This window comes from Catharus ustulatus, chromosome 2, assembly GCF_009819885.2.
Source record: "Catharus ustulatus isolate bCatUst1 chromosome 2, bCatUst1.pri.v2, whole genome shotgun sequence".
NCBI lineage: Eukaryota > Metazoa > Chordata > Aves > Passeriformes > Turdidae > Catharus > Catharus ustulatus.
This window is the reverse complement of record NC_046222.1, coordinates 23,325,529-23,339,267: the sequence shown is the minus strand read 5'-3', so window position 1 is coordinate 23,339,267 and position 13,739 is coordinate 23,325,529. Positions and strand designations below refer to the sequence as shown.

Genomic DNA, 13,739 nt, shown 5'->3' with positions numbered 1-13,739 from the left:
GGTGATGTAAAAAACTAGGGCATGAAGGGAAAGGCCTCTCTGGTAGAGCATGTGACTGAATGCATTGCTGGCCCTGACTACCTGAAAGACCTGTCTGCACACAGTACAAGCGGGATTTGGTCTGGGTGTGTTTCATTTGTAGAAAGGAAGCATTTAGCCTTTATGGAAAAAGTGATAGTGTGTGGCAGTGCAAGGGGCCATCTGAGAGGAGGTGAGAAGGGCCCATAAATGCCTGGGGAACATGTCAGTCTATGTTTCTGTACATACAGGTGGATTTAGAGATGTAAAAACAAATAAAATGCATCATATATAAAGTACAGAATATAGCACATACAGATATATATACACACATATGAGAGCACAGGTAGGTGTGCACACCAACAAGGACAACATACAGAGCCAATGGGGTTGTACAAGGCTATTTCCAGAGGGTAGGGGGAAAGGAGGGCTGCTTGCCAGCAGGCTAGCATAGCCAAGCAGATTTGCTGTTCAGCTTCATTATTTACTGGGCCCAATTAGGAAGCCAGGCGATAGGAAATGTGTCTGAGGCAAGCAGACCTTCAAAGCCTTCCTCCTGCACACATCAAAGCTGCTGCCGCAGATCCCTCTGCAAAAAAGTCTCTGCCAGCTCCCAGCAGCAGCAGCCGCCTGGCTCGCACTGCTCAGGGTCGTTCCCTCCTGGTTTGATTGTCAAGCCTCCCGGGCTTATGCTCTCTCTATCTCCAGCCTCCAGAGCAGAAAGCTCTTCTTTCTGATTCACTGGGAAGAGCTAAGAAGCTAGAGCTTGGCAAGATGGTGTTTAATGGGGCTGCAGCAACAAACCAAGCTAGCTATGAACATGTGAAAGACAAAAAACCTGCAGGGAAGCAGGTTGCCTGAAGTAATGCAAGGGGATGGTTTGGAATGAGAAGAGCTGCACTGAGTGAGAAGTCATCCATCTAGGGAAACCTGAAAGGGAAGACAACCCTTGTCAGCAAGGAAGCTTTGATAGTACGGTCAGAATTTCATCCCTTGATAATCTGCTTAAGGCAAATATCTTCTCTTAATGGGAATGGAGTGGCTCACTTGCCAGGAGCTGGCAGTCCCTCTTTCACCTAATAGAATATGGTCATTGTTATCGGTACCAAAGAGCATTGTCCAAGCCTTCTCCCTCCCCATTTTGATAAACTGCATAGTGACAACCATCAGTTCTCTACCCAAGCTGGCTCCTGTGTGAAAACATTTGTAAATTCACTCGATGTATAAAGCTCTGTTTCTGCTCCCCCCACCCCATTTGCCTCAGAGGTTAGAGTTAATATGACTCACCTAATCTGGCTGCCAAAGTGAATTAGTGAAAACATCTCTACAGCTCTCTGCAAGATATCACAACCTGACATTTCTCTAACACACTGTGATACATCTTTCCTCTCCCTGATCTGTACTACAACACCTCGATTTTATATAAATGCTTTGTTAGAAATGGTTAATGTGCTCTTAGAGGGGACAAGGCAGCAAGCAAAAAGGTCTGTCTTGAAAGTGAGAGCAGCTCAGTTCTTGTAGCAAAATGTTGATGCACAGTGCAGAAACAAGAACACTTATTCAGCAAGAGACTATCACAGAAACTTTCCCTGAAGTATTATGCTTATATGTGTGTCCTAGAGCAGGGGAATGAGGAGCTGAATAGGGTTATTGATGTCTTTGACATCCCTTTAGAACAGAAGTCCTGCCTTTCGCTTACTTCCAGGGCACTCCACTGGGCAAGGCAGCAGCTTATCATGTCTTGGGAGGGGTTTGTGTAACTGTGAAAGTTCTCCTGCCAGACATGGTACACAGTACATTTCAAGTGCATGTATATATGCAGAGGAGAAGCTCAAAAACATCTTCCCTTGGGAAAGTACCTACCCTTGTGGGTTACTCTGGAGCTTCCCTGATGTGGTTCTCCAAAAGACAGACTTAACAGCACCCTTAATGAGGGTGCCACTCCATTAGAGCTGGTTAAGTCACCCTCAACCCCGTTTTCATTACAGTGACAGTCTTGTGACAAGGGAAAATTGCAGGAGAAGCAAGTCCCACTTGGAATGAACCCTGTGTATAAACAAGGGAGAATTGCAGAGCAAATGAATTGCAAAACAGAGGCAAATTATGTTTTAACCTTTTCTTTGTGAGTCTTTCCCTGATGTCCAATTAACTTTCCAGTCAACTGACTGACCTACCAACTGGGAGTGCTGCTGTGAAAGGAAGAGAGTGTTGGTTGTCAGCTCAGTTTGGAGGTGGGATTTTTGAAGTGTTTTATTAGCAGGTAGCAGTATGCCATAAGAAAATCTGGGAATTAAGAGAGTTTCCCAAACAGAAATGTTCCCTGCTGTAGCAAAACCAGAAACAATGTGCTGTCTCTACAGACAGCAGCATGGCGAAGCAGTTGCAATGCAATCCTCCATCTGTGTTCAGCCCTGGTAACACCTCATCTGAAATGCTGTGTTCAGTTTGGGGTATGACACACCTAGAAAAATGTGAACTTGTCAGAGAGGTCTAAAAGCAAAGGACAAGAATGATCATGAGTCTAAAAAAACCTCACCTACAGAGGAAGGTTGAAAGACCCTGGCAATGTTCAGCCAAAAGAAAAAAAATGACAACTGAGGGAGGAACATAAGTGATTTAAAAGTTGATAAAAGGGTATTGCAGGGAAGGAGGGAATGATTTGTTCTTTTTGTCTGTAGTGGCTAAGACAAAAGTAATAGCTTTAAATTGCAGCAAAGAAGGTTCAGGTCAAACTTCAGGAAACTGCTCCAATAGTAAGGACAGCAAAGCATAGGAACAGATTGTCAGGAGCGGCTGCAGAATCTCTGCCACTGGAGGGCAGAGAATGGCTGTGTCCCTGACATGACTCATGTGTCCTGCCTTGAGTTTGGGGAATGGCTTAGATGGTGACTGAAGCCCCTTCCCACAGTGCTGTGACTCACCTAACCCTGGTCCTAAAGGGGTTAGGATTTCCTAATATATTCATGAGTTCCAGCAAAAAAAACCTGTGGAATTCGCACTCTGCTTCCTTCTCCACTGACTCTCCACAGTATCAGCCCCAGTGCAGCGCAGAGTACTGAGAGCCATGCCCTGACAGCAGGAGCCAATTTTGCCTCCTTCCCTCATGCAAAACGCTGCTGCCATGCAGGAAGGTCCTGCAGCAGATTGCTGGGGGTTGCAAAAACCAAAGCAGTTGTGAATTTTAAGACATAGCAATGAGATTTCCACTACCTGAACATCTGGCAGGAGTTGAAAAAAGGGAATGCTGGTTAGTCCTGCAGAAAGAGAGAGGGAGCCCTTGTCTTTACATGAGTTTAATAGGTACACTGCTGTTTTCATGCTGAGTCTCTGTGATGGGGGTGATTTTCCCCTAGAATGATTCTGAAAATTGCCTGTGAAAAAGAAAAATAAAAAAAGGAAAAAAATAATTATGTAAGGGACAGAGCTCTGAGCAGATTTTGAAGTTTCTGAAGTACCTCTCTGATGCTAAAGGGAATTGCACACAGCTGACATCACCAGTGTGTGTGGCCAGGCTGACCTGGCCAAGACACTGCAGCAAATCTGTGCCTCTGGGGTGGGATTTGTTGTAGGTGGCTCCATGGGAAGTTCACCTCTGGAGACTGGACTTACTCACTGCTTTCATGCAGTGTCATAAACCAAGGGGAACATTTGAACTCCCTCAAAAATTATAAGCACTTTTGTGAAGGGGACAGGGTTTCAGAAGTGCTCAGCACCTGTTGTGCAGAAAATATCTTCTGGGCAGACACTTTTTTGGAAAATCGGACCACTCTCTGAGGAACCTGAATGGAGCTCTTGTGATCTTTTTTTTGTTTGTGGGTTTGGTTTTTGGTTTTTGGTTTTTTTTCCTCAAATCTTTTACTCTTTTAGGGTTGGGGGCTGATTTCTCTAAACATACATAGGAGCATAACTGGGACTTGCAGTTTCCAGTGCTGCAAATCAGTGCTTACAGCCCTCTGAGAGGAGGAAATGTGTTTCAGATTCTTTTCAGGAGGCGCCTTACTTTGCTTTCTGAAGGAATAGGTAGATACACCAATCCTAATATTTCATGCTTGCCTGGCAACTTTCATGCAATGAATCTAATGTGTTTTACATGGGTTAACCTCACTGCCCTGCTCTAACCAGGAGGTGATGGGAGAGGGGGGGGTTCTATTTGCTGCAGTTTACAGAGGGAGAGCAAAGGAGTTACTCACTCAAGGTCACACAGTGAGTTAAAAGCAAATCTACAGACCTCCCCCAATTCCTGCCTCATCCATAACCCCGACTGACACTCAAGTCATTGTTTTCTGAAGTGTGTAAGTAAGGCAGCATGGTTTAAATGTGTCATTTCATATGTACAGTAGCTCAGGGATGCGTGATGATTATTGGTCTCTGCAGATCAAATTACAGTTTGTTTCTCTCTGTTTGGCTGTGTTTAACGGTAGCTTGATCTGATCAATGGCACTTCAGGGTGGTGGTTGCACTGAGAGACAAAAGAACATATTTGCAGTGGAGAAAAAGTTGCTGCCAACACATTTGAGGACCTGGCTAGCCCTGAACCAGCACATCACCCACAGCATGACTAACCTCTGGTGGTACTCAGCCATCACACTAGCAAACTTAGTCTGATCTTATGTGGTGGAGATTTTGCTTCTCAGCCTGGGCAACCTGTGAGATGCTATGTATTGTACCACCTTGTATGCTGCCTTCCAGATATTCAGTTTTCCATAATTAAATTAAATACTGCTATCTTGCTGGTGCAGCTTCTGAAATAACTTTTAAACGGCTCATGACTGTTGCTTGTTTGTAGACTCCATGTTGTTATTGCTCCTCCATAGCAATTTCCTAAATCTAAAAGCCTAACAGAACCACCCTCTGTATTTTTCTGTCCTACCAGGCAGAGAGTTTGAAGGTGAGGAGGAGTACCTGGAGATCTTGGGGATCACACGCGAGCAGTCGGGCAAGTACGAGTGTAAAGCTGCCAACGAAGTTGCCTCAGCAGATGTCAAGCAAGTCCGGGTCACTGTGAACTGTGAGTACATTGTCACAGGCGAGGGTTACTTCAGGATAAACACAGAAGTGTTTCTGGGTTTGGGTTATACAATCTGAAAGGGAGGGCGCTCAGAAAACTATTTGCAATCAGACACTTGCCACAGGCTACAACTTGTGCTTTAAACCTGGTAATATATAAGAAAAGGCTTGGGAAGGTGTGGTACAGAGAGACAGAGAGAGAGAAACAGAAAGAAGAGCTGTGAGTTGCCCCTGTCTCTCCCCTCTGAAATACTGGCAATGCCTTGTTTTCACTCATTGCTATTTGGGTGAACAGCAGCGTGAAGAGAAACTTCACCAAGGCAGCAAGGAGAGATAAGGAAGGGTTCAACTGGCTCAGAGCAATCACGTGCCTGCCTGCACCCAGCCATTTCAGCAGTGCCTACACAGCTATCACAGCCAGGAGACATGGGGCAGAGGCATGTGTTAATGACAGGGTGCAAAAACTTAACTTTTATGCTGGTTTCAGGTCATTAGTTTAAAGCTCTGTCTGAAAGACCCTTCATGAACCAGTGCAATACAGAAAGGGGTTTTGGCCAAAGGATACAGCAGTCCCTTAAAAGCACCAAGAGGCACAGTAAGCTGTGGCTTGCTTCCACATCTCTAGATTGGGGCATGGATCCCATCCCATATGTGCTTTAGACAGGTGTCCCCTCTGTTGGCATGCTCCTCTCACAGTAACACAAGATATTTCAAACTGATGTCACTCTTTAATCCTACATGTACATATGTCCACCTCCATGCTTGTATGGATCATATTTGGCCCTTGAGTGATGTAAAGTGAGCTATCCCCACGTACTTGCTTTGTTTCCTTGCTTGGAGGCTAATAACTTTGCAGCAAGGATGGATGAATGGGAGGTATGTTCTCTCCCGATCTTCTTCAGTTTAAATTGAGACTTATACCAGAATATTAACTTAAATTAAAATTGGAAATGTCTACAGACATATTTCTGCTTATTCGTGCTTTAATTCACAGGTAGAACTGTTAGGGAGCAGGTTAGGGCAGAGAGCTGATGGCATCAAGTGTTTCAGGCAATACCAATCTTAATTTGACCGTAGGTGATTATAGCACCTTTTAATACTATTCTTGCTCTTCATTTCTTTTCCTTGGTCCCATGTGGACCATCACATCAGATCAACTTTTCTGTCCTGCTTAGAGTTTGAGGTTATAGGCTCCTTGCAGCATTTTCTTAATACATGGTTTTTTATAGTTCCCTTAGAAATTGGGTGGCAATGGTTTAATATCAGTTTCCTCATGGGCCAAATTTGGCATTAATATGAACTCTAGTAGCAGATTTTCTGCACTGAAAGTATAGAAGTGTCAAAACCAGCTGAATTTATAAACTGGAGACTTTCCATGAAAGCAAATTAATAATTTCAAACATTTCTGTGAAACATAATTTCAATGGTGTGTTAATGTGTTTGAAACAGATTGTTTGTATAAAGTCAGAATGTTTGATTTTGATTTAGTTTCGACATATAACTATGCTATGTTAAGATCTTAAACATTTTAACTGTTGGAAAATATGAAAAAAGTGATGTTAATATGTGGTGTAATATGTAATGCAAGCAGTTTAAAAATCCTTAAAGACAGATTTTTTCTTTTGCAAAAAAGGGAAATAAATCTAAGAGACTATGAGGACCATTGAGGGGGAAAATCAGTCATATTAGGAGAATGAAAACTAGGTATTTGCATACATCTTTCCCCATCCTGTTTTGTTAAACAACACCACAAGCAGCAGAAAGTCAGAAAACCACAGTAAGTTTGAAAAATTGAGCCTGTCCAATCTCAGGAGCTTCCTGGCCATCTCTTATCTATTTGCTGTGGAGCACCGTCAGCTTGGACCGCAGGAGAAAGCATCTCACTTTACTTTGGTCTCACACTACCACCTTCAGGCTTCCCAAGTAATTGCCCTTGTGTGTCAGACAGGGAAACTGAGGCCTGGGGAGAGTGGGAGGAGAACAGCCAAAGGGAACCCACTCCTGGCTTCCCAGGCAGCAAATGGCTACACATAGAGCAGCTGCTTTCTAGGTGCAATAAGCTGATTTGTTTGGCAGTACCACCTGCCCCTTCTCCCGGGAGAGCAGTGCACCAGCTTCTAAAAGTGGTGAATACAGGGACTGCTCACAGCAAGGGGCTGGGCTCCCTGGAAGCTGGCTAGGAAACAGACACTAGCTGGAATCATTTTCTAGGACCATGGAAAGGTGCCTATTCATTCTGTGACTCACCTCTTGCACCAGATTCATGAAATGGAAAGGTTTGTCTCACTGTAGACAGCAAGAAGATATACTGCTCAAACCAAAAAATCAAATAAGAATGTAAGAATGATTTAAAAATCACTTTCGCTATCCTTTTATTATCCCTTCTCCTTTTCAAATTAAAGTATTTACATGAACCCACAGCCTTTGCATGTAGGATCCTATTTATGTACACTTGTTAATATTTATGATGTTAGAGGGTGCACTGCAATATCCCTAAAGCCCTGCATAAAATCCCAATTAAGGTCAGGAAAGGGATCATATTGAGATGGCTAATGTGTTCACAAACAAATTTCCTTCCCTACATTCTCCAGACAGAATAATTTTAATAATTTTTTTTTCTTTGACTGGCACAATCTGTTTTGCCTTTTTTTTTTTTTTTCCCCTTTGGCCTCTTAGTTCTGGGATGGCAGACTGTGTTTCATGGTAACTTGAGTCTCAGCAAAGTATCCGTCTAAGTCGCAGCCCTGTAATCTCACGGTATGCAAGTATTAGTTAAGAGAGACAAGGCTGATCCCTCTCAGCAGCCAGGTGGAAATAATTCTGTCTTTTAAGATGTAAAGCTTATCACTCGATATTTTGAACATGGGGATGGGATTGAAGATGCCAGTGCCTACCCTACCTGGCTTCCAGCCAGTACTGAGACCAAGCTCCAGCAGAGCACACCAATATATTTTCCAAGTTTGGTTTGCCCATGGCACAACACCCAGACTGCAAAGTAAGCAGAGGTGGGAGCACAGTGCTGGGCTGAGGAAAAACTTTAGTCAGAGCAGTCACGAGCGAGCCCTTTTGGAGCTTGTGACAAAGCATGATGTCCAGGAAGGTTTGATCAGAATTTGTAACCTTGGACATCTAAGGGAAGTGTCTCAACACTGGCTCTCAAGAGTTGCACCCACAGCTTCTGCTAAAGTTCTTCTCTTTTAAGCCATTAACGTATTTCTGTTTCATACCTGTTGCCTCAGTCCCTTTTTTATTACAATTTTGGCATTAGGCAAAGAGTTTGTGTGGAATATAATTTTCATACTAATGTTAAATCCTTCTTTATTCCTTTACTTTTGCTGTCTTCCTTTACCCTTGATGAAGTCTTTCTCTCATCTTCTCTCTGATAAGCCAATGTGAACTACAGATCCGTAGGTAAATATTCATAAATTGCAGAAGTCCATCATTAACCTTAACTTTGCCTGTGTATGCTTATGCATTTATGACAGAACTTTATTCAGCAGCGCTGAAGAGAAGCACGTGTAAGGAGTACTGCTAATGTTGCATATCAGCAAGAGTTCAAAGAGCAGTGTTCTGCAGAGGAGCAGGGAGAAACAAGGGATGCAGCAAACAGCTGCCATGGGCCTCCAGTATCTCAAACAGTTTGCATAAGACAGGCAGCCCTGACATAGTTTCATTGTTTTGTTCCACCTGGAAGTGGGTAGATTGACTGTGTGTTTCCTTCCTGCAGACCCTCCCACCATCACAGAGTCCAAGAGCAATGAAGCAGCCACGGGACGACAAGCCTTACTGCGGTGCGAGGCATCAGCAGTGCCCATGCCCGATTTCGAATGGTACAGAGATGATACTAGGTAAGGGCTGTAGCTTGTCTCTTCCCTCATCTCTTTTTTTGGTGCATTGAATAGACATTTCTGTCATCGTCCCCAATTCCTCTCAAATTACTCCTTACAATCCGTTTGAGTTGCTATGTCCCATCAGGCTCAGCAGACCCAGCATGGTCATGGATGGAGGAAGAAATTCCCCTCTGCACTGGAGATGCTGAAGGAAGTACGGAGGATGGAGCTCTTGCCTTGAAGTCAATTATGGGCCAATACCCAATTAATACAATATTCATTGTTAAGTAGCCCATGATACAGACTAAGATGTAGGTAGTATAAGTCTTCAATTAGGTAATGCTGCTCCAGGTGCATTCTTCTACAGAAAGGAGCTGCTGAGGTATGAGATTTCCCCACCTGTATGACCTGAGTCACTCAGACTTGCATATGAGAATAAATGAGAAGAGGAAAAGGATCTGTCTTTTCTACCTCAGCATTTACCTGACATTAAGAAGACTGTGTTATTCCTGTACATTTTAGGGTAGCCAGCCCTGTACATTTTAGGGTGCCCACATTTAGGGGTGACTCAACATGGGTATAGGCACACATTGTGAATCAGTGTTTCACTAAGAATATGTTGTTCAAGTACAGACTAGCCATGGTGTATTCATTTCCAGAGTGACTTGGTGCTGGATTAATGCTTCTTCCCTCTCCCTTGTCTTTTCTTGGTTCTCCACTGCTTTATCAGTGGCATTTAATCCCACTGAACTACTGCATTCTTTTCACTACTTCGTACTGTTTTCCATCCATCTTCCAGCCTTCTTTGGTCTCTTTCCTCTCACATCCCCTCCCTGCTTCCCTCTATCCTCACCTGCCAGCTGGGCTGAATTTGCTGTGTGCTGGGGAGGGATTTCCTTCCCAGTACACAGCTCTCACTGCACTATACACCACTTCTCCTTTCTTCCCAGGATAAACAGCGCCAACGGTCTGGAGATAAAGAGCACGGGAAGTCAGTCTCTGCTGATGGTGGCCAATGTCACTGAGGAACACTATGGGAACTACACCTGTGTGGCTGCCAACAAGCTGGGAGTCACAAATGCCAGCCTATACCTTTACAGTAAGTATGGGAGAGGGTGAAGGGAGGCTCTCACAAAGACACGGCTGTGCAGGAAGCACATGGTGGTCAAAACTCAGGAAGGCATCTGCTTGACAACTCAGTCCCCTCAGACCTCCAGCCATGACCTGGCTTTCAGCACTCTGCTTCGGATACCTATGTGTTCATACTTGCTTTAAAACACAAACAAAGCCACATCAAAAGGTTTGCAGTCAAGGGCTTTGACTGACTGGCTTTGCTGAAGACAGATTTTGTTAAAATAATAAAAATGTGTTTGTTTTAAAGCTGTAAACAAAAAACACTTTAGAATGACAGCCCCTTTAAGTAGACAGAAGGCCAGGGCTCGGAGGATCCATGACAGTGAGAAATGACAAGTAATTCAGGGAGATGGAGAGAACTAACCACTGAGCCTGAGGAGAACAAGACAGTCAAGAAAAAGAGAAATTGATTTGAAATTGGAAGGGATAGAAATGAGAAAAGACAGAATGATTTTAAAGGGTTACACCACAGGGACCATGGGGGAAAAGGTAATCAACAGATGAAATATGGAATAAGTTCCTTGGATCTCATTCTGCTACCTTTCAATTACTGAGTTTGTCTTAGTAAGTATAAAGAGACAGAAACTGGGACTAGACCAAGCTCTAGAGCAGAGTTACCTGCTGGTTCTGAATTTTGCAGCTGATTTAAACCTGATCATAAACAGAGCCCCCGCCTCTCACCTACTGTCCACAAGCACATAAAAACTGTGGTGTATTTAAAATGCAGTTCCCCATTCCAGGTCTAAAACTTGGGCTCAACTTGGCCTATATGTTATTGGCATCAGAGATATACTGCAACAAATGGACATGTAGACACAAAGGTGACTGATGGCAGTGTTCCTGTGACGGTCCCAAACTGAATTAAAACTCTCATGTCATGACTGTATGTCCTTTTAAACAGAAAAAAATACCAAATGCAAACAACTGTGTAAAGCAGTCAGTATGGGATGCAGTTTACTCTAGTCTAGTTTTTGCTCTGACTATAGAAACCAAAGTTACGATCTAATTATTTTTAACAGATGTAGTGCAAAAGGATAAATCCATGGGCATTCTTTGTTTACCACCTTTGTATTTATTTCATGGCAGTTTGAATTTTTCCAAATTTGAATATATTTTGTGGCAGTTATTTTCTAAAGAATATGTATTATCATAAAGGAACATATATTTGATTTCCTGCAGCATTGCAGCACACAATGCAAATTTCTGGTTTGAAAGTCTTTTCACCCTGTTCTTGTGACTGTCATGAGATTAAAAAATAAATCCTCAGGCAGCAATCTGGAACACAGTTTTCAAATACTCCAGATTTGTTCTTGCTGATATTAATATAATTCTAAGTTTAGAACCCATTATTTGTGACTGAATTCTAAATTTGGCCCTCTCTGTTGGTTCCTGTTACACAGATGAACTGAAATGCATCACTGAAACAAAATGTAAGATGTAATTCAATAAATGTATATATGCACATATGGTTTTAGCTGGGGGGTTAGTTTTGCTAGAGAAGCATTTTGTGTGACTTCAGAACTTCACCTCAAAGGATCTCAAAGGATTTGCTAGGAATGGATATTTTAATATCACAATTCACTTAAAAATGGGTAAATGTTGTTAGCACTGTTTTGCAGTAGCAAGTTAAGGTACAGAGTGAAGAAGTAGTTTACCCATGGTCATAAAATGAGTGTCATAACCTGTGAGAGATCCAGGGAAACCTTGCAAAGTTGCTGTTAACTGTTCCAAGAGGAAATGTGGCAACTCTTAAAGACGATATGCAACAGTGAGGATCCTATTTTAGCCCCCTTCTGATGTGTATGAAGAACACTTTCTTTCTTTCTTTCTTTCTTTCTTTCTTTCTTTCTTTCTTTCTTTCTTTCTTTCTTTCTTTCTTTCTTTCTTTCTTTCTTTCTTTCTTTCTTTCTTTCTTTCTTTCTTTCTTTCTTTCTTTCTTTCTTTCTTTCTTTCTTTCTTTCTTTCTTTCTTTCCTTTCCTTTCCTTTCCTTTTCTCTTTCTTTCTTTCTTTCTTGTTGTTGGGTTTTGTTTATAATTTTTTTGAAATTCAAGGCCTGTTTATACTGGAGGACACTAGAGAACTTAACAAGAGCCAGGAGAATGGAGATGCAGGAACCGAGAGAGATTTGATGATTTTCGGTGAAGTCTTTCTAACTTGTTTTTGTTGCTTGATTAATCCCTAGTTTTTCACTGTGAAATTACTTCATATTGTTTCAGGAAATCTCTGTTCTTCTAGTTAGTGTGGAAGAAAGAAAGAGAGAGAAAAAAATAAATTCAGGTAGACTACAGCTGGTATTTTGAAAATTAAGAAATCCGGGGGAAATGAGTGTAGGGAATCCAACTTCATAAAGATAAAGAAATCTGCTGAAAAAAACCTACAAGCCCAGATGAAAGAAACGATGTAGGGATCACATAGTAGCTGAAATAACAGGTAATGCACATTCCCAGCCACATACCCAGACAGAAAAATAAAGCAGTGACAAGTTTTTGCAAGGTACAGCAGGTAATCAAATACTTGGGACTGTTTTTCATTCCTGGAATCAGAGATCTTATTTCCTTTTTTAACGGAGAACAAACTCACTGTAGAGCAACATCCCACTGGGGAGGTGAGTACAGAGATGGTTCCTCAGCGTCCCATTGCAGCAGAAAAAAAGAATGGCAGCAAGGAGTGAAGAAACAACCAGAGAGTTAATAATGAGATACTGGCAGCTTTGCCTCAGGTGGAGGGCAGACAGGAAGCAAGCAGAATGATGTGAAAGAACAGTTTAGCAATAGAGAAAAATTGGTGGCTACCATTTCGTGAAATCTCACTTGGCACTGAAAAACTCTCAGAGAGACCGAGTGCCTTAGATGCCAATGTCATAGATAGAAGATGCATTAAAATACAAAAGCAGCTTCCTTGAGCTGTATGAATAGATAGCTAGTGATCTTCTTAAAGGATGTAGCAGCAGGATTGCCTGCTGCAGGTGGAGAAATTTATACCACTCACTCCTGGAGACTGAGTTTACAACAACATAAATATGGCCCTACCAAAGGTTTAACTTACTCAGGAAACTGCCTTCAACAGCAACTCTGAAGTATGTTTGTAGAGAGGGTATTCAGGTACAGTTTGATGATACAACTGATCTAATAGCTTGCTGACATTCCTTGCACCCTTGCTCCCCAGTCCTTTTGCTCATCCTGCTCTCTGCCACGTGGGATTTGCTGTTTCCCTTAGTCTGCCACTCAGTGGACAACCCACTGAACCAGTCCAACCTGCTAAACCAGTGAACAGAAAAATGAACTTTACTGCTCATCTCCCTAAAATGTCCCAAATGTTTTCTTTTGTTGTACTGAGCTGAACTAGTTCATGACTGAGTTCAACAAGGGCCAAAACCCATGAAGGAGAGGAAGCTCTAGCACACATCTGTGGGTATGAGGAGTTGGGAGGCAGGACCATGTTTGGCAGCATTGGTGAGCCAGTAGGTTGATTCAGCTCTGCAGAGCCTGGGAGCAAGGTTTGTAAACCCCAGTTACAAAAAAAGCAGCAGTCATATACATCTCTGTGAAAATTACCTGACAGAGAGGCAAAGTCAGGGCTCCCATCACAGAGCAACAGAGGTGAAAAACAGTGACACAACTGAAGCAAAAGGGTTCTTCTCCAAGTGTATTGGGAATTAGGGAACATGTTTTCTTTTTGTTTTACTCCCCTAGCAGTACTATAAAAAGCATTACGAATGAAAGTCACAATTTGTATCTTAACACATGATA

The 13,739-nt window shown here is 42.6% G+C and overlaps 1 protein-coding gene across 3 annotated transcripts in view; it reads left to right on the top strand.

Moving 5' to 3' along the window:
- The window catches only part of LOC116992811 (limbic system associated membrane protein), a 1,292,475-nt gene that overhangs the window by 1,256,665 nt on the left and 22,071 nt on the right, over nucleotides 1-13,739 (top strand). For all 3 annotated transcript variants that reach the window (XM_033052803.2, XM_033052802.2, XM_033052805.2), the window contains 3 exons: nucleotides 4,892-5,026; nucleotides 8,753-8,873; nucleotides 9,806-9,954. In XM_033052803.2, the coding sequence (XP_032908694.1) occupies nucleotides 4,892-5,026; nucleotides 8,753-8,873; nucleotides 9,806-9,954 (405 nt within the window). The remainder of the gene's footprint in view (nucleotides 1-4,891; nucleotides 5,027-8,752; nucleotides 8,874-9,805; nucleotides 9,955-13,739) is intronic.